Source organism: Salmo trutta, chromosome 17, assembly GCF_901001165.1.
Source record: "Salmo trutta chromosome 17, fSalTru1.1, whole genome shotgun sequence".
Taxonomy (NCBI): Eukaryota; Metazoa; Chordata; class Actinopteri; order Salmoniformes; family Salmonidae; genus Salmo; species Salmo trutta.
The window spans coordinates 44,783,205-44,807,916 of NC_042973.1; the positions used below are offsets into that span (position 1 = coordinate 44,783,205).

At 42.2% G+C, this 24,712-nt stretch overlaps 1 protein-coding gene across 3 annotated transcripts in view; it reads right to left on the reverse strand.

Moving 5' to 3' along the window:
* The window catches only part of LOC115152269 (spondin-1), a 142,438-nt gene extending 125,161 nt beyond the window's left edge, over positions 1–17,277 (reverse strand). For 2 of the 3 annotated variants that reach the window (XM_029696957.1, XM_029696956.1), the window contains exons 1-2: positions 4,733–4,788; positions 4,131–4,393 (exon numbers count right to left, since the gene is read on the reverse strand). In XM_029696957.1, the coding sequence (XP_029552817.1) occupies positions 4,131–4,393; positions 4,733–4,773 (304 nt within the window). In that variant the 5' untranslated portion in view covers positions 4,774–4,788. Of the gene's footprint in view, positions 1–4,130; positions 4,394–4,732; positions 4,789–17,259 lie in introns of those variants that run through there. The other variant, XM_029696958.1, reaches the window with a different exon arrangement.
* Positions 17,278–24,712: the final 7,435 nt, after the last annotated feature.

Consider the following 24,712-nt stretch of genomic DNA (forward strand, 5'->3'; position numbering starts at 1 on the left):
GCTCCTTTGTCTTGCTCACATTGAGGGAGAGGTTGTTGTCCTGGCACCACACTGCCAGGTCTCTGACCTCCTCCCTTTAGGCTGTCTCATCATTGTCGGTGATCAGGCCTACCACTGTTGTGTCGTCAGCAAACTTAATGATGGTGTTGGAGTCGTGCTTGGCCATGCAGTCGTGGGTGAACAGGGAGTACAGGAGGGGACTAAGCACGCACCCCTGAGGGGCCCCAGTGTTGAGGATCAGCGTGGCAGATGTGTCGTTGCCTACAATCACCACCTGGGGGGGGGGAGAGCTTTGTGGGTATTATGGTGTTGAACACTGAGCTGTAGTCAATGAACAGTATTCTCACATAGGTGTTCCTTTTGTCCAGGTGGGAAAGGGCAGTGTGGAATGCGATTGAGATTACGTCATCTGTGGATCTGTTGGGGCGGTATGCAAATTGGAGTGGGTTTAGGGTTTCCATCATGGTGGTGTTGATGTGAGCCATGACCAGCCTATCAAAGCACTTCATGGCTACCGACGTGAGTGCTACGGGGTGGTAATCATTTAAGCAGGTTACCATCACTTTCTTGGGCACAGGGACTATGGTGGTAGTTTGAAAAATGTAGGTATTACAGGTTGAAAATGTCAGTGAAGACACTTGCCAGTTGGGCTGCGCATGCTTTGAGTACAAGTCCTGGTAATCCATCTGTCCCCGCGGCTTTGTGAATGTTGACCTGTTTAAACTTCCCTAGTTAAATAAAATAAAAACATTTCAAAAGTATCTCACATCGGCTACGGAGTGCGTGATCACAGTCGTCCGGAACAGCTGGTTCTCTCATGCATGCTTCAGTGTTGCTTGCCTCGAAGCAAGCATAAAAGGCATTTAGCTCATCTGGTAGGCTCGCATCACTGGGCAGCTCTCGGCTGTGCTTCCCTTTATAGTCCGTAATAGTTTGCAAGCCCTGCCACATCCGACGAACGTCAGAGCCGGTGTAGTAGGATTCAATCTTAGTCCTGTATTGACACTTTGCCTGTTTGATGGTTCATCTGAGAGCATAGCGGGATTTCTTATAAGTGTATAGCGGATGTGGCCTGTAATCCATGGCTTCTGTTTCTGAAATGTATGTACGGTCACAGTGGGGATGAAGTCGTCAATGCACTTATTGATGAAGCCGGTGACTGAGGTGGTATACTCCTCAATGCCATTGGATGAATCCCAGAACTTATTCCAATCTGCGCTAGTAAAACACTCCTGTAGCGAAGCATCCACATCATCTGACCACTTCCGTATTGAGCGAGTCACTGGTACTACCTGCTTTATTTTTTGCTTGTAAGCAGAAATCAGGAGGATTGAATTATAGTCAGATTTGACAAATGGAGGGCGAAGGAGAGCTTTGTATGCGTCTCTGTGTGTGGAGTAAAGGTGATCTAGAGTTTTTTTCCTCTTGTTGCACATGTGACATGCTGGTAGAAAATATGTAAAAAGTGCATATCTAAAAAATGTGTATATCCCAACAACAAAAAATGACTGACAAATAATATCAATCAATCCAAAATGTGCAGTGGCCATTTGATGAATGGAAAGAGACATCCGTTACAAAACACCAAAATATTTAAAAGCATTTGATACTGGGTAGGCCTACAAGATAGGTAAGGAGGTATTTTCTGTTTTTCGAGGTTGACATAGTCCATTTATTGTGATGTTTAAAAATATAAAAGTGCCGGAGTCGTTATGCTTTGTTTATTGGTTGTGTGGTGCATTGGAGCAGAACATTTGTGGAAAATGTATTGCATATATTATAAATATGGCATGAAAATGTTGAAAATCTGATTTCCCCCTAGCTGATCATTGTCTGCAGCCGACTCTGATCTTAGCGTAATGAAACAGGCAGGGAGAGGGAGCTCGTCCACGGTGGTCGGCGAACCCGCAACCTTCTGGCCCATAGCCCTGCGTGGCATTGACTGTGGCACAAAAGCATGCTCAAGTGCAAGGGGAGGGTTATGTGAAAAACATTTTTTTACATTGGGGCAGTATTTATGTCAACAAAAAGTGAACAAAACATTGCTCAAACACCGATTTTTCAATTGACATGACTATAACTGCTAAATAGACCCAGAAAAAAAACTATAAGTAAACAAAAAATATATATAATTTCAGTTGACTAACATCTGACTACTAAATGGAATGGACAAAAGCTTTTGGAGAGATTTTCAGTGTTAAGCACAATTCATATTAGCAGCACAGTTCTGTTCAGCAATGGGAAGGACGTGGCACACCTGGCACAATCACACTAGCCTACATCAGCTGGTGAGCTGCAGGGGAGCAAGCGATGAGTGTGGGCAGACAGGCTCCGAATACACATATCGCACAGGCAATGCTTGCTTCCCTGTAGCTAACTAGTCACCACCAGATTTCTAGTTAGTTACCCTTTGCCTAGTTAAGAAGCACAAGCTGCTTTATGAAATTAAAAACAATACAATACTCCCTTGAGTATAGAAAAGTTGTTGAATTTGTAGTCTCACTCAACCCTGACACTTTCCCCACTGCATTTCATAGCCAGGTTCTGTAACCAACATACTAACCAAGTCTCCCTCATATCCTCTGACAAAATTACTTGATTCTATCCATTACCATCCAAAAGATATGACCCACAATACCGGCGCTATGTTTTTTCTTTCTATTGTGCATTTTACATTCATAAAGTGTATACCGGGATTTTCTAAAACTGGACAGTTAGCTATTTGTTTAGGCAACACCTTGTTCAGTCATGTTACCTCATTAGCTAGCTATAGCTAAGAACCTGGGGCTCGTTCAGCAGGAAGCAACGTTTTGGAACGTTCGGATAGAAATATGCTATATAGAACAAACATGCCTCTCTGACATTTTGAATAAGGAATAATGTTGGCTCTGTTAATAGAATTTCTATCTGCAGCGTTCAAGTATGTTTTGCAACTGAACGTGGCCCTGGTAGCATGGAAAGAAAGGGAAATGGATAGCGAACAATTTATTGACTAAATCCCACTACACTATATCTGACTGGGTAAATAACTTTATTTTGAGTTAATGTGGACCCAGTGACTCAGACTTGAACACTTGGACCAGGACTCAAGCACAAGGACTCGGACTTCCGCCATAGGGACTTGTGACTTGACTCGTGATTCGACCATTGGTGACTCATTATTTAATCAGACTCGAACACAAGGGGCCTGGAACTCGATTCTGACTCGAGGTTTAGCGACTCGACTACATCACTGGGCGAAACAGTCATTAGCCCCATTCTACTTTTGGACATCAATGTGGCTGCAACGTTGATAACAATGACAACTGAGTGACGGAGGTGCAACCCATACTACTTTGCATCTGGTGATTGTACTACTCTCCGTTTCGCTCCCTCTCTCTCTGCTTGGGTGTGTGTGCTTGTTTTGTATGTAATATGCAATATCTAGGTAGGCTGGTCCCCTTACATGGCCAGATAATTGTTATATATTATTTACATGTCTGTCATATTTCTGCTGTTGGGAAGAAAATGTTATGCTTGGGAAGAAAATGATGTTATGCAGAAGAATATGTTGGTAGGACAAGGCTATGTATGTTTGTTCAAATGGAAGTCAGTGATTTATGTTTACTATAAATTAATGAGGCAATACAAATGTGAAGTGACTAAAATGAAAGGGCATTTTGTTGACTAAAATGGCCCACTGTTTGTGCTATTTTGACAATAAGACTAAATCATTATTTAAATGACAAACCTGATTCAGACTTAGTCATTTTTACTAAAATAGCATTAAGACTAGACTAAATCAACAACAACAACAAAAAGAGTACCAAAATGAACACTGCATTGGGGAGGGGGGGTGCATTTGTTTTATGACACCTTGAGTTGGACCAACCCCGCCCCCCGTAAATTTCGAACTGTCCCTACATGTTTTGCATTTTAAGTGACATAATGAGGTGTGATAAGTAGCCTACTCTGGTTGGCTACATTTGCGAAATGAAGTCACTTGTGCACGGAACTTAAACTTGCCTTTGGTGTTAGGCTACTGGAATAAGCTACTTTCTGATAGTTGTCATTTCAAAGCCACTTCAATTTGGTGGGTATAACAAAAGTCAAGCAAGTAACTGTAAGTAAACTGTGCTCTAGTTGCATACCTCTGTAGATGCTTGCAGGTTGGTAGTTTTCGGGGTCCCCCTCGACTCTTAGCCGAAACTCATTGTAGCCATCTCTCCGTGTACCCTGTGTCTGTGCCCGTAAAATCCTGCCGCAATATCCATCCGACTTCGCATGCTTATCTGTGGGTTCTTCGACGAAAGCGAGAGCATTGCACATAAAATTCGAAACCAAATACTGCAAAAGCAGCAAATGGATATACATTCCCATATTGTATGTTGTGGTGCGAAGTTCTTTATTCCACCTATAAAAAGGAAACAAAATATAGGAGTATAAATTCTCTCACCACAGCCCCCACGAAAATAAATACCTGCAAACTATTTAGCCCTGACACTTGGTAATAAATTGTGTGAGAAACCGCGGTGAATCCATCCCAGACGGGCGGGTTTTGAAGTTCGATGGCACTGCTTCAGTACCTATAGTTACACTGATTTGAGAGGAAAGCGGTGATAGGTGGCTTGAGTGACGAGTTAAGGGAGTAGACTAATTCTCAGGGTCCGGGAAATAGCGAAGCGCAGCATTGAAACGAATAGATTGAAGCGATGAAAGCAGCAGAGTTTAAACAAAACCCAGACATTCCTACCAGCGGCCGCTGTGAGCCTGTGACCGAGGAGCGTTTGACATTCTTGATGAGACGCAGAAAAGCTGTCGGCCAATGTTTGCACAGCAGTGGATCTCACAAGTTAATTACATCAGCGCGCTCATAACAATTGTGCGTCTTTTCTTTGCGTAAAACATTTTACTAATGGTAATGGAGATACGTTTTTGATATACCAAACGATTGTGTCTCAATTATTTACTTTTGACGATGAAAGAATTATAGTTTATTTAAAAGTGCATGATTTATTTATTTTATTTTTAGGGAATATATCGGCTTTAATATTGCAAATAGATTGTGGCTTCATCAATGTAATGGTCTGCATAATTTCCAATCCCCCATAATGTATTTATAAAACATATACAGTACCAGTCAAAAGTTTGGACACACCTACTCATTCAAGGATTTTTCTTTATTTTCAAAATTTTCTACATTGTAGAATAATAGTGCTGACATCAAAACTATGAAATAACACATATGGAATCACATATGGAATGTAGTAACAAAAAAGTGTTAAACAAATCAAAATATATTTTATATTTGAGATTCTTCAAAGTAGCCACCCTTTGTCTTGATGACAGCTTTGCACACTCTTGGCATTCTCTCAACCAGCTTCACCTGGAATGCTTTTCCAACAGTCTTGAAGGAGTTCCCATATGCTGAGTTGGCTGCATTTCCTTCACTCTGCGGACCAACTCATCCCAAACCATCTCAATTGGGTTGAGGTTGTGTGATTCTGGAGGCCAGGTCATCTGATGCAGCACCCCTTCACTCTCATTCTTGGTCAAATAGCCCTTACACAGCCTGGAGGTGTGTTGAGTCATTGTCCTGTTGAAAAACAAATGATAGTCCCACTAAGCGCAAACCAAATGGGATGGTGAATCGCTGCAGAATGCTGTGGTAGCCATGCTGGTTAAGTGTGCCTTGAATTCTAAATAAATCACAGACAGTGTCACCAGCAAAGCACCCCCACACCATCACACCTCCTCCTCCATACTTCACGGTGGAAACTACACATGCGGAGATCATCTGTTCACCTACTCTGCATCTCACAAAGACACAGCAAATTTGGACTCATCAGACCAAAGGACAGATTTCCACCGGTCTAATGTCCACGCAGTCTCCTCTGAACAGTTGACATTGAGATGTGTCTATTACTTGAATAATTTATTTGGGCTGCAATTTCTGAGGCTGGTAACTCTAATGAACTTATCCTATGCAGCAGAGGTAACTCTGGGTCTTCCTTTCCTGTGGCGGTCCTCATGAGAGCCAGTTTCATCATAGTGCTTGATGGTTTTGATTGGCTCAAACGTATTAAGAAGGAAATAAATTCCACAAATTAACTTTTAACAAGGTGCACCTGTTAATTGAAATGCATTCCAGGTGAATACCTCTTGAAGCTGGTTGAGAGAATGCCAAGGGTGTGCAAAGCTGTCATCAAGGCAAAGGGTGGCTACTTTGAAGAATCTCAAATATAAAATATATTTAGATTTGTTTAACACTTTTTTTCATTACTACATGATTCCATATGTGTTATTTCAAAGTTGGATGTCTTCACTATTATTCTACAATGTAGAAAATAGAGAAAAAACCTGGACTTTTGACTGGTACTGTATATATATTTGTTTATATATTTTCCTTTACTACTGTCCCCTAACCCTACCACCCCTCACCTAACTTGACTAAACTAATAGGTTTCTACTTCCATCTTATACATACTATATACATTTTACAGACAAAGTATATTTTACAATAGTTATCTTTTGTTTGTTTTCAGCACAACTTATTATTGTAATCGAATTATATTCATCTCATGTGTAACAGTCACATGTGAGATATCTGGAAGTGAATCAAATGTAGCTACAGTATGTGATAATTCATTTAGGCAGACTGTTCAATTTCAGATCAATACATATTTACTAACGGATAGTAGCCTACCATAGGTCTATCTATAAGGTCCATGTCCAACCCATTAAAACACTGATGAAATTAGATAATACATTAATAGAACAGTATTACAAACTAGGCAACCTCTCTTTTGATACAGACATAGGCTATTGTGATGTTTCACTGGGGCATCATAGCATTTTTATTCATTTTAAGTACATTTCCTCAAATATCTGAGACCAATTGTCATATCTTTTCATCATCTGCAAAGTGTCTCCCTTATTCCAGCTTTTCTATGAGCCGCTCAAAAGGATGGAAATTGAGACTACGCAGACCAGTAGGTGTCACAAGAGCATCCTCACACCTCTAATGGCCAGCCGTCTGTCAGTTGCACTCTCCATCCATTGTCTTCTGTCCACACAAATCACTTTGTATACTGTACGTAGGCTATACTGTGCCTGCCAATGCGAGTTATTAGTGATCGGGTCTGTATTGAAGACTATGGGAGTTTATTCGCATTCCTTTCCTACTTTAGCCTACGTTATCATATATGGCTGTGTGGATGTCTGCCATAATGCTCCCCTATGCTACCATTCACTAAAACCTCCTTGAGGCAAGCCAATCTCTGCGTTGCTATGTAAACATATCCCCTAGCAAGGTGAAATAAACATCACTTAACATACATCATTGAATAATGGTGGGTGTTTGGTATGCATGGTAAGGAAATGTATTCTAATGTGAGTGGGACCATGAGGTAGTGGTAACAGCACGTAGAGGAGAACAGTGCCTGAGGCTGGAGGTGTTTACTCTGCATCTGCCATGACGCTGTCTGAGGAAACCCATCTGGCAATCTCTATAACATGTGTATGTATGAGGGGGTGGCTGTTTCCCATATAGAGGCATGTGTGGCTGTTTTTGCAATACTGTTGTGCAATGGTTCATTTTTATTTGACATCATGCATAAACACAGACACAGATGTGTACGTGTACGCTTCAACCTACCAACGTACGCCTCAACCTATTACCTACTCAGTTTTACTGATAATGCCTGACATTAACAACAATCAAGGGATTTTCACAGTACTGAGCCGGACCAAGCCAAGCTAGACGATGCTGTAGTGTGTAGTTAAATAAAGGTTAAATAAAATAAATAAAAACTGTTCTGGACTGGATACGTATCCACCATAGTTGCTTAGCTGTGCTGGAAATGACAGTTTAAAAAGAAAACGTCAGAGGCAGCTTTGTTTGGGTCAGTACAATAGTGTGAAAGGGGTTTAAGATAAAGATATGAATAATATCATATACCATGTTCTGTATCTTCATAAAATAAATCTATTAATAACGTGTAATAGACTATAAAGTGTTTGGTCACTCTCGGCAGGCAGTGTGTTGTGTGCTGTGTCAGTCTGATCTGCTTCTCTGAGGCTATACACTGCACTTTGATGGGAGTTGCAGGTAATTGATTCAGGCGTCCATTACACCCTTCTGAAATATTCTAAACATTTGGAGGCCATCAGATGCAATTACAGTGAGTAAAGGCAGATAACTGAATCTAAATGCATGTCCTCAGTGTCAGTGTATAGGTGATGAGGAAAGGAGTCAATCGCAGGACACCGAACTGAGTAAAAATTAAGTAATTGACTCAAATAAAAATTCAGTATACAAAATCCACGCAGGGAAACCAAGAACTACAAACACAACGAACAATACCAACAGTGAAACAATAACGCACAAAACATCATGATGACCAGAGGGTTTAAATAGGGAAGTAATCATAACCAAATGGGAACCAGGTGTGAACAATCAAGACATAACCAATCGACAAAGAAACATGGATCGGTGGCAGCTAGAAAGCCGGTGACGATGACCGCCGAACGCCGCCCGAACAAGGAGAGGCACCAACTTCGGCGGAAGTCGTGACACTCAGGTAGTTGCAGTATTACTCTCTGAGTGAGACTATATCATATATCCCAAGTAATATTTGAATTAAACACACTGTTTAGGTAGTGCTTAGCTGTCTTGATACAGTAGCGCAGTCTATCAGAGATAATGGTGAGAATTAAGATAGGAAATGTGTTGATTATTGACTAAATAATCAACACACTAAAAGCCTGAAACTGTCTATGAATTGCCCAATTATGTTACAGTTCTTAAGCAGTGTTTCATTTAATTTGAGTGAGATATAAAGTAACTTCCTAGTAGAAGTACTAAAGTATATATGGGGTACTTAATTTAGCAGCTCCCTGTATGAATGAACACTATTTAGCATTAGAGTGATCCTGAGGTTAGCAGACCATTCTTCACCCATGCTGATGTGATGTAGACTCGCCTCACTGAGCTTCCACACATAGTGAATCTTTCTCCTCCTCAGAATGGTGGCTTCCAATTGGGCTGCTGGAGATGAGGAGCATATAACTACATGTGTAACTCATTGTGCTGAGGTACTGTACATCACCAACCAACATATGGTGAAAAAACACTGTTGGTCGCTAATCCGGTGAGACCTAGAATCATGAAAAACCGTCTAGCTGGAGCTCGTCTGAGCGGTCGGCTGTGAATGCCCTCACCCGCTAGTACACTTATTGGCTTTTGTTTTGACCACTATAGTGCTGTCTGGTTAGAAGGTGATGTTGAGGCCCATTACTGTACCTTGGTCACTCACGCGGATACCAGTGGCAGTCGATGCCGTTTAAGATTGGGGAGGACGTTTTTTTTTATTTTATGAGCATGGCCTTATTTCTATTACAGCATGTTGGAGGACTGTCATTCATATTCCATTCACCCAGCTCAATGTAACATCGATAGGTTTAGGCTAATACACAAATTTCTCCTATACCCATCATGAGGTTGACTACAGCCTAGCCTACGAATTAAAGTTTATAACGTAGGTGCACATGTCGAAAGTCAAATTGGAGTAATCAAGGTGACAGACAGACACATTCAATACCGCCTTGCACACTCTTGCCTACATCTAGCTGATCTAGGGATATAATCATTAGTCCAAACAGTAATTATGATGACTTCCAGAGGACATCCTCCAACCTATCAGAGCTCTTGCAGCATGAGCTGACATGTTGTCCACTCAATCAAATGATCAGAGAATGAATCTAGTACTGAAATCATAAGCTACAGCTAGCTGGCACTGCAGTGCATAAAATGTGGTGAGTAGTTGACTCCGAGAGAAAGACAATAGTTTAACAGTTTGAGCAATTTAAATTCTTCAAAAATTAAGGAGAAGCAACAGAGAGAAAGGGGGCTAGTTATATTTGTTTAAAAAAAATCATTTTCACTTTCACTTACTTAGCTAGCTAATGCAGCCTACTAATTTAGCCCACTCAAACAACCGTCTGCCTTTAGTATCACTAACAAGGTTTCCAGACAACCTTTTTATGGGAGTAAGGTATGTTGGATAAAAAAATGTCGAAGTTCGGTAAACTTTCCAAATGTTAAAAAAACTAAATATGCTACACAAGTTGAGATCTTTTTGTGTTGGTAAAATGAATGATGCGAGAAATGTCAGCGGAAAGCATGCTGATGTATTATGAAGCTACAGATGAAATAAGTTATGATGAACTTCACAGGCTGGTGAAAGTGCAAGCTGATGAGCTTGATGCTCCTTTCCAATAAATATCTAGCGTCTTATTCTGCTGACATGATAATCAATGCTTTGCTGCCGTTTGAACAATACAAATAATCTTGCTCTTTTGTCCATATAATCTTATCATGTAAGCTACACGTGCGCTCTAGCCAACAGCAAGCAGATAGTGCTGTTGGCTAGAACGCACACTCGCTATATAAAGCAACATTTTTGGTGAGAAAACCATCAGTAGAGTTAAAACTGCAATGCAAACCCTATTTTTTTATTCAGTACATGGGTATTTAACAACAAAATGTATTTATATGTGCACTACGTCATCAGGCACAGCCTTTTATCTGCAACAAGTCAATTTGATGGAAACATATCTCTGCTGGGAAAATGCTGATATTGTTTTTTGTACAGATTTTTGAATATTCGCATGAAAACCCTTGCCAACTGGATGGAAACCTAGCTACTAATCACGTTTCTATACACAGTTTTTATGCAAGTAAAGTCATATTGATACAAAAATTCACCACAGCTGTGATGGAAACAGGAAGTTTAGGTGTAATTTTATAAGTGCCGACAGATTGTTGGTGGGATCTTTTTGTGTGTCGATAAAATGTATTATGCGGGAAATGGCAGTGGGAGGTAGGGTTGAATATTTTCTCGCTATTTTACAAATGTTCCATCCCAAGAATAAATACATTTTCTCCCGGGTGACCCTGTATTTCCCACCAAAACCCGGAAATGTCATTCAAAAGCATTTTAAAGCATATAAATAGGCCTATGTCTGGACTTGATTAGAGCTTTGATCGAAAAATCCAGCCTGATAAGTCGTACATACATTTGATGAGCCCTACATTAAAGATATTTAATGAGCCCAAGCCCAATATATACAGTGCATTGGTAACAAGCATTCGTTATTACCCTTCTGTAATTACAGCACGCAATTATAACCAGGTACATGTTGTTATTACATTGTAAATATGAGTCGTTACAGTTCACTACAATACTTGTCAGTTTAATTACACATGTAATTACACTGTAATAAGGACCACTTAAAAGGAAGTGTTACCAAATGCGCATTAATCTGTCACCAATTGGATGTAGAACTAGCTAGTGTAATGAATGTTACCATATTCTAGCCACACTTTCCTCTGCCCCCTGTTCCTCCCTGGCCATCTGCCTCTGTCAGATGCCCAATCTTCTAGCTAAACATGATTGAGAGTGGGAACAAGCATAATGACTGACACAAATGCTGCATATATTTGTAAGGTACAACAACAAGTCTCCTTTTAAATGGGGTGAAAACTCAATTTTGCCGGGTCCAAGTTAAGACTTAATTGAGCATAGAACAATGGAGGTGTCATTTCTTCGAAGGTACACAAGCTGGAAGTCTTTCTAAAGTTCACTCTTAACTATTTATACATCAGTCCACACAGCTTGGAGGACTGCTGAGTCGACATATCCACCACTGTATTAGGAAGTTCAAGCTACTTCTGAAACAAAAGTTAATGGTGCAATCTTGAAGTCCATAAAAATTGGAATTATACCTCATCAGCAAACCTACAGTACAGTTACATTTTGGACACCCTGATTTACATTTCTGTGTCCTGGCTTTCAACTAAAAACCGAATGCCAAGTTACATCATTTTTGCTAAGTCATGAGTTTATAATCTATATTTCACAAGAATATATATAAAAAATTATGCTATACACAGCAAATCATAGGTTTATGTAATGTTTTTTTTATAATTGAACACGATTATATGTTGCAGTAACAGTGAAGAGCTCCCACACATACAGTACAGTGCCCTGCTGTACAATAGATAGAATCACAAAGCAGTACCTAAAAAGCACTACACTGCAGTGAGGACTTAAATGAACCCATCTCCCTCTTGCCTTAGGATGTGTGTTACACAATCTCAGAGCCTCACTCCCTCTCAGTTTGCTGACCATCAGCTGAATGGGCACTCTCCTTTCCCTTGGCTCTATTCCCAATGTGTTTGGCTTCACGTTGCCCACCTGTGATTTAGATTGTGTGGTCAGCTGTTTCAGGTTGTCTTTTGGAGCCCTGGAATTTATAGCACATGAGAGAACTTGGGGACAATGCAGTGATACACTACATGGGCAAAAGTATGTGGACACCTGCTTGTCGAACATCTCATTCCAAAAACATGCATTAATAGGGAGTTGGTCCCCCCATTGCTACTATAATAGCCCCCACTCTTCTGGGAAGGCTTTCCACTAGATGTTGGAACATTGCTGCGGGAACTTGCTTCCATTCATCCACAAGAGCATTAGTGAGGTTGGGCACTGCTTTTGGTCAATTAGGCCTGGCTCGCAGTCGGCGTTCCAATTAATCCTAAAGGTGTTTGATGTGGTTGAGGTCAAGGCTCTGTGCAGACCAGTGAAGTTTTTCCACACCGATCTCATCAAACCATTTCTCACTTTAGGCACAGGGGAACTGTCATGCTCAAACAGGAAAAGGCTTTCCCCAAACTGTTGCCACAAAGTTGGAACCACATAATCATCTAGAATGTAATTCTATGCTGTAGCGTTAATATTGCAACTAAGGGGCCTGGACTGAACCATGAAAACAGCCCCAGGCCATTATTCTTCCTCCACCAAACTTTACAGTTGGCACTATGCATTCGGGCAGCTAGCATTCTCCTGGCTTCCGCCCAACCCATATTCATCCTTTGTACTGCCAGATGGTAAAGCTTTATTTATCACTCCAGAGAATGTTTCCACTGCTCCAGAGTCCAATGGCAGCGAGCTTTACACCACTCCAGACGACGCTTGGCATTGCGCATGGTGATCTTAGGCTTGTGTGTGGCTGCTCGGCCATGGAAACCAATTTCATGAAGCTCCCAATGAACAGTTCTTGTGCTGACATTGTTTACGGAGGCAGTTTGGAACTCGTGGTGAGTGTTGCAACCGAGGACAGACGATTTTTACACGTTAGGCTCTTCAGCACTCGGTGGTCCCATTCTGTGAGCTTGTGTGGCCTACCACTTTGCAACTGAGTTGTTGTGAATCTATCCCACCACGCCCTATCCCACCACGCCTATCCCATCCACCACACCACGCCCATCTGCTCCTTTTATTCTCTGTTTCCAACGCACGAGACGACCAGTTCTGATAACCTTAAGCCGTACCCTTATTCTACTCCTCCTCTGTTCCTTTCGTGATGTAGAGGTTAACCCAGGCTCTGTGTGTCCCCAGGCGCTCTCATTTGTTGACTTCTGTAACTGTAAAAGCCTTGGTTTCATGCATGTTAACATCAGAAGCCTCCTCCCTAAGTTTGTTTTACTCACTGCTTTAGCACACTCCGCCAACCCTGATGTCCTTGCCGTGTCTGAATCCTGGCTTAGGAAGGCCACCAAAAATTCTGAAATTTCCATCCCCAACCACAACATTTTCCGTCAAGATAGAACTGACAAAGGGGGAGGAGTTAGCCTGCAAAGTTCTGTCATACTTTCCAGGTCTATGCCCAAACAGTTCAAGCTTCTAATTTAAAAAATTAATCTCTCCAGAAATAAGTCTCTCGCCTGTTATAGACCCCCCTCAGCTCCCAGCTGTGCCCTGGACACCATATGTGAATTGATTGCCCCCATCTATCTTCAGAGTTCGTTCAGTTAGGTGACCTAAACTGGGATATGCTTAACACCCCGGCCGCCCTACAATTTAAGACAGATGCCCTCAATCTCACACAAATTATCAAGGAACCCACCAGGTACAACCCTAAATCCGTAAACATGGGCACTCTCATAGATATTATCCTGACCAACTTGCCCTCCAAATACACCTCTGCACTTTTCAGTCAGGATCTCAGCGATCACTGCCTCATTGTCTGCATCCGTTATGGTTCCGCAGTCAAAAGACCACCCCTCATCACTATAAAATGCTCCCTAAAACAATTCTGCGAGCAGGTCTTTCTAATCGACCTGGCCCGGGTATCCTGGAAGGATATTGACCTTATCCCGTCAGTAGAGGATGCCTGGTTGTTCTTTAAAAGTAATTTCCTCACCATCTTAAATAAGCATTCCCCTTTCAAAAAATGTAGAACGAAGAACAGATATAGCCCTCATTTCACTCCAGACCTGACTGCCCTCAACCAGCACAAAAACATCCTGTGGTGGACTGCACTAGCATCGAATAGTCCCCGCGACCTGCAACTTTTCAGGAAAGTCAGGAACAAATACACACAGTCAGTTAGGAAAGTAAAGGCTAGCTTTTTCAAACAGAAATGTGCATCCTGTAGCTCTAACTCCAAAAAGTTTTGGGACACTGTAAAGTCCATGGAGAATAAGAGCACCTCCTCCCAGCTGCCCACTGCACTCAGGCTAGGAAACACTGTCACACTGAAAGAGCTGCAAAACTTGGACCCATACAAATCAGCTGGGCTAGACAATCTGGACCCTCTCTTTCTAAAATGATCCGCCGCCATTGTTGCAATCCCTATTACTAGTCTGTTCAACCTCTCTTTCATATCGTGCAAGATTCCTAAAGATTGGAAAGCTGCCGCAGTCATCCCCCTCTTCAAAGGGGGTGACACTCTAGACCCTAACTGTTACAGACCTATATCCATCCTACCCTGCCTTTCTAAAGTCTTCAAACGCCAAGTTAACTAACAGATCACTGACCATTTCGAATCCCATCTTACCTTCTCCGCTGTGCAATCCAGTTTCCGAGCTGGTCACAGGTGCACCTCAGCCACACTCAAGGTACTAAACCATATCATAACCACCATCGATAAAAGACAGTCCTGTGCAGCCATGGCTTTCAACTCTGTCAATCACCGTATTCTTATCGGCAGACTCAACAGCCTTGGTTTCTCAAATGACTGCCTTCACCAACTACTTCTCAGATAGAGTTCAGTGTGTCAAATCGGAGGGCCTGTTGTCCGGACCTCTGGTAGTCTCTATGTACCACAGGGTTCAATTCTCAGGCCGACTCTTTTCTCTGTATATATCAACGATGTCACTCTTGCTGCGGGTGATTCCTTGATCCACCTCTAAGCAGACGACACCATCTGTATACATCTGGCCCTTCTTTGGACACTGTGTTAACAAACCTCCAAACGAGCTTCAATGCCATACAACACTCCTTATGTGGCCTCCAACTGCTCTTAAATGCTTGTTAAACTAAATGCATGCTTTTCAACCGATCGCTGCCCGCACCTGCCCGCATCACTACTCTGGATGGTTCTGACTTAGAATATGTGGACAACTACAAATACCTAGGTGTCTGGCTAGACTGTAAACTCTCCTTCCAGGCTCATATTAAGCATCTCCAATCCAAAATTAAATCTAGAATCGGCTTCCTATTTCACAACAAAGCCTCCTTCACTCACGCTCCCAAACATACCCTCTTAAAACTGACTATCCTACCAATACTCGGCTTTGGCGATGTCATTTACAAAATAGTCTCCAACACTCTACTCAGCAAATTGGATGCAGTCTATCACAGTGCCATCTGTTTTGTCACCAAAGCCCCATATACCACCCACCACTGCGACCTGTATGCTCTCGTCGGCTGGCCCTCGCGATATTCATCGCCAAACCCACTGGCTACAGGTCATCTATAAGTCTTTGCTAGGTAAAGCTCCGCCTTATCTCAGCTCACTGGTCACCATAGCAACACTCACCCGTAGCACGTGCTCCAGCAGGTAAATCTCACTGGTCATCCCCAAAGCCAGCACCTCCTTTGGCCACCTTACCTTCCAGTTCTCTGCTGCCAATGACTGGAACGAATTGCAAAAATTGCTGAAGTTGGAGACATATCTCCCTCACTAACTTTAAGCATCAGCTTTCTGAGCAGCTTACCGATCGCTGAAGCTGTACGCAGCCCATCTGTAAATAGCCCATCCAACTACATTTTTACATTTTAGTCATTTAGCAGATGCTCTTATCCAGAGCAACTTACAGTAGTGAGTGCATACATTTCATACTTTTTTTTTCTTCCATACTGGTCCCCCATGAGAATTGAACCCACAACCCTGGCATTGCAAACACCATGCTCTACCAACTGAGCCACACAGGACCTAACTACCTACCTCATCACCATATTGTTTTTATTTACTTTTTTGCTCTTTTGCACACCAGTATTTCTACTTGCACATCATCATCTGCACATCTATCACTCCAGTGTTAATTTGCTAAATTGTAATTACTTCGCTACTATGCCCTATTTATTGCCTTAATTCCTTACTCCATTTGCACACACTGTATATAGATCTTTCTATTGTGTTATTGACTGTACTTTTTTTTTATCCCACGAGTAACTCTGTGTTGTTTTTTTGTCGCACTGCTTTGCTTTATATTGCCCAGGTCACAGTTGTAAATGAACTTGTTCTCAACTGGCCTACCTGGTTAAATAAAGGTGAAATAAAGAAAATGTATAAAAATATTATCTCGGAGGATTCACAATAATATGATGATTGCTGATAGCGGGGTCAGTTAGACAAAGGGGATAGCGTGTCTGTAAGTCATTGGAGTTGGACTGGACAGGAGATTACATTGACTCTAATGAGAACCTGCACTACGTCTACTGAACTAGTATAACAGAACCATATGCTGCTTTGCTGGGTGAACAATGAGGTGAACTCTGTTAACCCCTAAGTAAAACTAGCGTAAAACTAGCATTGAATGCTTGATCAGCATGCCAGGGCGGCCTGATAGAGAGGGGGCAGGAGAGGCATGGTGGCTTCCTGTCCTAATCTGATTAATGTTAACATGGTTGGGAGCTAATGTACTGTGCCAGGGACTTCTTTCACTGGTTTTAATGGAGAGAGAGAGAGAGAGAGAGGCAGCTGATGCAAATAGACTCCATATGCGTTCCTCCACTTCCCTATCCTCCTCTCACTCCTCCACTTTTATTCCATTAAATCTAGATGGGACAATGTTTCAGATAACCTCTATAACAATAAGTTGCAGCATAGCAATAAAAACTGTCGAGAGAATGAATTAATCATTAAATGCAAGATAGCAGTTTTCAAAAACATATTGCTTAAAGCATAAGAACAGAAGCTAAATATTACCTGAAATGTTCCCTGTCTATCTTCAGTATTCAGAGAGGGTGTGAATAACTGGACACTTTACTTGAACTTCAGAAAGTCCAGCCTCAAACAGGATGCGTCTTACAGGCTGCTGGGGAGAGTCAATTCAGCCAAGCTCTGGGCTGGTGTTCGTGTTCACAACGGGTCAGGTCCCTGAGGGAACAGCAGACGCTCTCTGACGAGCACCATCACCACAGGAAAGACGTCAGAGGGAGATGAAAACAGAATTATAGAAGTACAGTAACAGTGCCTTCCTCATTCCTGACCAAAGACAACAACCAGAGATTTAACAGTAAAAGTAAAGAAATCAGAACCATTAATAAATTACTATAGTAACATTGCCAGCTAATGAACAAGACACCCAACCCCTCCTCAACTGACAGAGCCCCAAAGTATATTACAGACAGCAGCCAAAAAAGGGAATAATCTGAAACAAATTTGAAAGTGATAAAGCAGGGGAAAGCTGCAGGACCTTGGGGTTTGTGCTGTACCTAATAATGCTCTGTGTGATTTGTAAAATCCCTGCTGGATCCAAAGCCCTGCCAGCAAGCACTCTCCTGCTTCCACACGACAGCTCTGCCGCTAACAAACAACTGGTGTTGGTGTGTCACAGGGTGCTGGGGGGATCCCTCGTTTATAATTCAAGGCTAGGGCCATGGAGGGGCCCTCGCCGTCTGCCAGGGTAGGGCCCAGGGGCCCGGGATGGAGGCCAGATGAGATGGTTGGGAGGGGAGCCACCCGGCCTCCACCCTACAGAGTAGGGTGGAGGCCGGGTGTCCTATGGGTGATGCAGGTCCATGAGGTAATTAAAGCCTGCAGTAGAATGATAAATATGTAATATGACAAAAAGTCATCATTCAAAGCATGAATTACAGTAGCTGCATTTAAGTTCGAATTCAATGCCATGCAACTCCAGTTACATAAGTTAACTAGAAGTTTCAGAGTTTCTGGAGAGAGCAGGGAAACTGTTTATTCATTTAGCCCTGAAATGCTGTCCTGCGCATATCTTTTCTCCTGTTGAACTACTGTAGACGCAGCTGCCATTTGTATAGAGGACAAAGGCATTCTGAGTCTCTGAGAAAAACCTAGCTAGACAAAATTAGGCCTGACAAAGTGAGAGAGAGAGAGAGAAAGAGAGAGAGAGAGAGATCATTCATGAATCTAAACAGAAAGGAACAGAAGAGTCCCTTGTCCTTCTAATATAATTGCCTTTCTCTGCCCAACTCTTAGTCTCTCCTTCAAGTTTCTAACCTCCTCCTTCCTCCTTCCATCCCTCCCTCATCCCATCTCATCTCCATCCTCTCTCAAAAAGTTTGAGCGTTTATGGCTACGTTTATGGCTATATACTGCTCAAAAAAATAAAGGGAACAGTTAAACAACACGTCCTAGATCTGAATGAAATAAATAATCTTATTAAATACTTTTTTCTTTACATAGTTGAATGTGCTGACAACAAAATCACACAAAAATAATCAATGGAAATCCAATTTATCAACCCATGGAGGTCTGGAAGTGGAAAACCACACTACAGGCTGATCCAACTTTTATGTAATGTCCTTAAAACAAGTCAAAATGAGGCTCAGTAGTGTGTGTGGCCTCCATGTGCCTGTATGACCTCCCTACAATGCCTGGGCATGCTCCTGATGAGGTGGCGGATGGTCTCCTGAGGGATCTCCTCCCAGACCTGGACTAAAGCATCCGCCAACTCCTGGACAGTCTGTGGTGCAATGTGGCATTGGTGGATGGAGCGAGACATGATGTCCCAGATGTGCTCAATTGGATTCAGGTCTGGGGAACGGGCGGGCCAGTCCATAGCATCAATGCCTTCCTCTTGCAGGAACTGCTGACACACTCCAGCCACATGAGGTCTAGCATTGTTTTGCATTAGGAGGAACCAAGGGCCAACCGCACCAGCATATGGTCTCACAAGGGGTCTGAGGATCTCATCTTGGTACCTAATGGCAGTCAGGCTACCTCTGGCGAGCACATGGAGGGTTGTGCGGCCCCCCAAAGAAATGCCACCCCACACCATGACTGACCCACCGCCAAACCGGTCATGCTGGAGGATGTTGCAGGCAGCAGAACGTTCTCCACGGCGTCTCCAGACTCTGTCACGTCTGTCGCGTGCTCAGTGTGAACCTGCTTTCTTCTGTGAAGAGCACAGGGCGCCAGTGGCGAATTTGCCAATCTTGGTGATCTCTGGCAAATGCCAAACATCCTGCACGGTGTTGGGCTGTAAGCACAACCCCCACCTGTGGACGTCGGGCCCTCATACCACCCTCATGTAGTCTGTTTCTGACCGTTTGAGCAGACACATGCACATTTGTGGCCTGCTGGAGGTCATTTTGCAGGGCTCTGGAAGTGCTTCTCCTGCTCCTCCTTGCACAAAGGCGGAAGTAGCGGTCCTGCTGCTGGGTTGTTGCCCTCCTACGGCCTCCTCCACGTCTCCTGATGTACTGGCCTGTCTCCTGGTAGCGCCTCCATGCTCTGGACACTACGCTGACAGACACAGCAAACCTTCTTGCCACAGCTCGTAATGATGTGCCATCCTGGATGAGCTGCACTACCTGAGCCACTTGTGTGGGTTGTAGACTCCGTCTCATGCTACCACTAGAGTGAAAGCACTGCCAGTATTCAAAAGTGACCAAAACATCAGCCAGGAAGCATAGGAACTGAGAAGTGGTCTGTGGTCCCCACCTGAAGAAGCACTCCTTTATTGGGGGTGTCTTGCTAATTGCCTATAATTTCCACCTGTTGTCTATTCCATTTGCACAACAGCATGTGAAATTTATTGTCAATCAGTGTTGCTTCCTAAGTGGACAGTTTGATTTCACAGAAGTGTGATTGACTTGGAGTTACATTGTGTTGTTTAAGTGTTCCCTTTATTTTTTTGAGCAGTGTATAATTATCATTGTAGCATGTAGCAATAATAGTTTTCCATTGTACTAGATGAGGCATGCATCTTACTCTTGTGTTGTCCTCAAATCAAATTTGATTTGTCACATGCTCCGTAAAAAACAAGTATAGACTTACAGTGAAATGCTTACTTATGGGCCTTTCCCAACAATGCAGAGATTAAAAAAAGATAAATAATATAAAAAATAATAGCACAAGGAATAAATACACAGTGAGTAATGATAACTTGGCTATATACACAGGGTAGCAGTACTGAGTTGATGTGCAGGGGTACGAGGTACTTGAGGTATATACAGTGACTTCAGAAAGTATTCACACGTTTACTTTTTCTACATTTTGTTGTGATACAGCCTGTATGTAAAATATATTACAGAGAGATTTTGTGTCACTGATCTATACACAATACCCCATAATTTCGAAGTGGTGTTTTGTTTGTATAACATTTGAAGTTAATAAAACATTTAAAGCTAAAATATCTTGAGTCAATAAGTATTCAACCCCTTTGTTATGGCAAGCCTAAATAAGTTCAAGATTATAAATGTGCTTAAAAACTCTTAGCTGACAGTCCCCGAAATTGGGCACTAGAATTACTTGAAAAAAATATGTACAGCTGAAGTCCGAAGTTTACATACACTTAGGTTGGAGTCATTAAAACTCCACAAATTTCTTGCTAACAAACTCTAGTTTTGGCAACTCGGTTAGGACATCAACTTTGTGCATGACACAAGTAATGTTTCCAACAATTGTTTACAGACAGATTATTTCACTTGTAATAGACTGTATCACAATTCCAGTGGGTCAGAAGTTTACATACACTAAGTTGACTGAGCCTTTAAACAGATTGGAAAATTCCAGAAAATGATGTCATGGCTTTAGAAGCTTCTGATAGGCTAATTTACATAATTTGAGTCAATTAGAGGTGTACCTGTGGATGTATTTCAAGCCCTACCTTCAAACTCAGTGCCTCTTTGCTTGACATCATGGGAAAATCTAAAGAAATAAGCCAACACCTCAGAAAGAAAATTGTAGACCTCCACAAGTCAGGTTCATCCTTTGGAGTAATGTCCAAACTCCTGAAGGTACCACATTCATCTGTACAAACAATAGGATGCAAGTATAAACATAATGGGACCAAGCAGCTGTCATACTCCTCAGGAAGGAGACGCATTCTGTCTCCGAGAGATGAACGTACTTTGGTGTGAAATGTGCAAATCAATCCCAGAACAACAGCAAAGGACCTAGTGAAGATGCTGGAAGAAACAGGTACAAAAGTATCTATATCCACAGGTAAACGAGTCCTATATCGACATAACCTGAAAGGCCGCTCAGCAAGGAAGAAGCCACTGCTCCAAAATCGCCATAGAAATGCCAGACTACGGTTTGCAAATGCACATGGGGACAAAGATCATACTTTTTGGAGAAATGTCCTCTGGTCTGATGAAACAAAAATAGAACTGTCTGGCCATAATGACCATTGTTATGTTTGGAGGAAAAAGGGGGAGGCTTGCAAGCTGAAGAACACCATCCCAACCATGAAGCACAGGGGTGGCAGCATCGGGGGTGCTTTGCTGCAGGAGGGACTGGTGAACTTCACAAAATAGATGGCATCATGAGGATGGAAAATTATGTGGATATATTTGAAGCAACATCTCAAGACATCAGTCTGGAAGTTGAAGCTTGGTCGCAAATGGGTCTTCCAAATGGACAATGACCCCAAGCATACTTCCAAAGTTGTGGCAAAGTGGCTTAAAGACAACAAAGTCAAGGTATTGGAGTGGCCATCACAAAGCCTTGACCTCAATCCTGTAGAAAATTTGTGGGCAGAACTGAAAAAGTGTGTGCGAGCAAGGAGGCCTACAAACCTGACTCAGTTACACCAGCTCTGTCAGGAGGAATGGGCCAATATTCACCAGACTTATTGTGGGAAGCTTGTGGAAGGCTACCTGAAACGTTTGACCCAAGTTAAACAATTTAAAGGCAATGCTACCAAATACTAATTGAGTGTATGTAAACTTCTGACCCACTGGGAATGTGATGAAAGAAAGAAATCATTCTCTCTACTATTATTCTGACATTTCACATTCTTAAAATAAAGTGGTGATCCTAACTGACCTAAGACTGCGAATTCTTACTTGGATTAAATGTCAGGAATTGCGAAAAACTGAGTTTAAATGTATTTGGCTAATGTGTATGTAAACTTTCGACTTTAACTGTATACATTTACATTACCTATTTTATTGATTTCCCACCGTTTTAGAAAGTCAGAAGACAGCCATCCAGACCTTCCTAGGACGATGTTAACGTCCTCTGTCGAATTTGCCTCCCTCTGCTAGGCAGCTCCATTTATAGAACTTCACTGTAACGTTACGTCCTTAGAAAAACATTTATTCAGCTCGACTGCTTCACTGCACAGACCTGGTAAGCAATTGCTGAATTTGTCGCAGGCGGATCTAAATACGTAACTTTCATAGTTCTACGAAAAAGAATGCAACCTAAAACACTTCCTTAAACCTAAAATAAGTAAAGAAGTAAATTTGTGTGGAAGTCGTACATTTGTTTTCAGTCAGAGGCAGATATAGCAGCATACCTGCATCCCACTGCTGGCTTTTTTTCTGGAGCTAAGTAGGGTTGGTCCTGTTTAGCCCCTGGATGAGAGACCAGTTGCTGCTGGAAGTGGTGTTGGAGGGCCAGTAGGAGGCACCCTTTCCTCTGGTCAAAAGCAAATATCCCAATTCCCCAGGGCAGTGATTGGGGACATTGCCCTGTGTAGGGTGCTGTCGTTCTGATGGGATGTCAAAAGGGTGTCCTGACTCTCTGTGGTTGCTAAAGATCCCATTGCACTTATTGTAAGATTAGGGGTGTTAATCCTGGTGTCCTGGTCTTCATACCATCATTGGCACCTAACCATCCCCAGTTTACAATTGGCTCATTCACCTCCTCTCCCCTGTAACTATTCCCCTGGTTGTTGCTGTGAATGTGTTAGTCAAATAACCTCATAAAAGAATGGATCAAAATAACAAACACAGTACATATGCTCAGAAAGACAAAATATAGCCCTTGTCTATGGGAAGGACACATGCTGTTTAAATGGCTCAAATGCTGATTTAGAAGTTCACAGATTATAACTATATATGGACATATTATTAAGTATGAAAAGTCTTAGTCATTCACAGTTTTTATTATTTTTATTATACCATCATATTTGTATATGTTTTGTTGTACCTATTTTTTGTATTTAAAAAAAAACGTTTGACCCCTTTTTCATGATATCCAATTGGTAGTTGCAATCTTGTCCTATCGCTGTAACTCCCCTACGGACTCAGGAGAGGCGAAGGTCAAGAGCCATGCGTCCTCCGAAACACGACCCTGCCAAGCTGCACTGCTTCTTGACAGACTGATCTCTTAACCCAGAAGCCAGCCACACCAATGTGTCGAGGAAACACCATACAACTGGTGACCGTGTCAGTGTGCATGCACCCGGCCGCCACAGGAGTCACTAGAGCGCGATGGGACAAGGACGCCTCAAGCACTGCAGTGCCTTAGACCACTGCACTACTCGGGAGGCCCTTTTTTGTACTTTTATTTATTTTACTTTTAGATCATATGAGTTGAAAAGTGTTTTTTGAGATTCTACAGTTGAGTTGCCCTGGTCATGTCAGTACACAGTATATTTAAAGAGCAACTGCCCCTAAAAACCAACTTTCATTTAGAAAACAGCCTGTGTGGCATCAATATGGGTTAGAAATATTTATTCTACTGTCAAAATTGACTACAAATGTAAATAAGATAATTTTGGTCTTAATAAAGTCAGTCTTGTCCAAAACAGAGATTTGTGAAACTTGTGGTCGTGACTGCATCGCAAAGTAAATTAAAGTTGGGTTACCCACATGCCCACAGCTGGCAGCACACAAGTAATCATACATTCAGAGTGCAGCTGCATAAGAGTGCAGCTGCACGCGACACGGTCGTAATGCTTGTGGTAAATCTGGATTGACTTTCGATATCCCCATGGGGATAGTTAGGGACCATCGGAACACAAAGTACACTACCGGCCAAACGTTTTAGAACACCTACTCATTCAAGGGTATTTCTTTATTTGACTATTTTCTACATTGTAGAATAATAGTGAAAACATCAAAACTATGAAATAACACATACGGAATCATGTAGTAACCAAAACAGTGTTATAACAAATCAAAATATATTTTATATTTGAGATTCTTCTAATATCCACCCTTTGCCTTGATGACAGCTTTGCACACTCTTGGCATTCTCTCAACCAGCTTCACCTGGAATGCTTTTCCAACAGTCGTGAAGGAGTTCCCACATATGCTGAGCACTTGTTGACTGCTTTTCCTTCACTCTGCGGTCTGACTCATCCCAAACCATCTCAACTTGGTTGAGGTCGGGGGATTGTGGAGGCCAAGTCATCCGATGCAGCACTCCATCACTCTCCTTCTTGGTCAAATTGCCCTTACACAGCCTGCAGGTGTGTTGGGTCATTGTCCTGTTGAAAAAC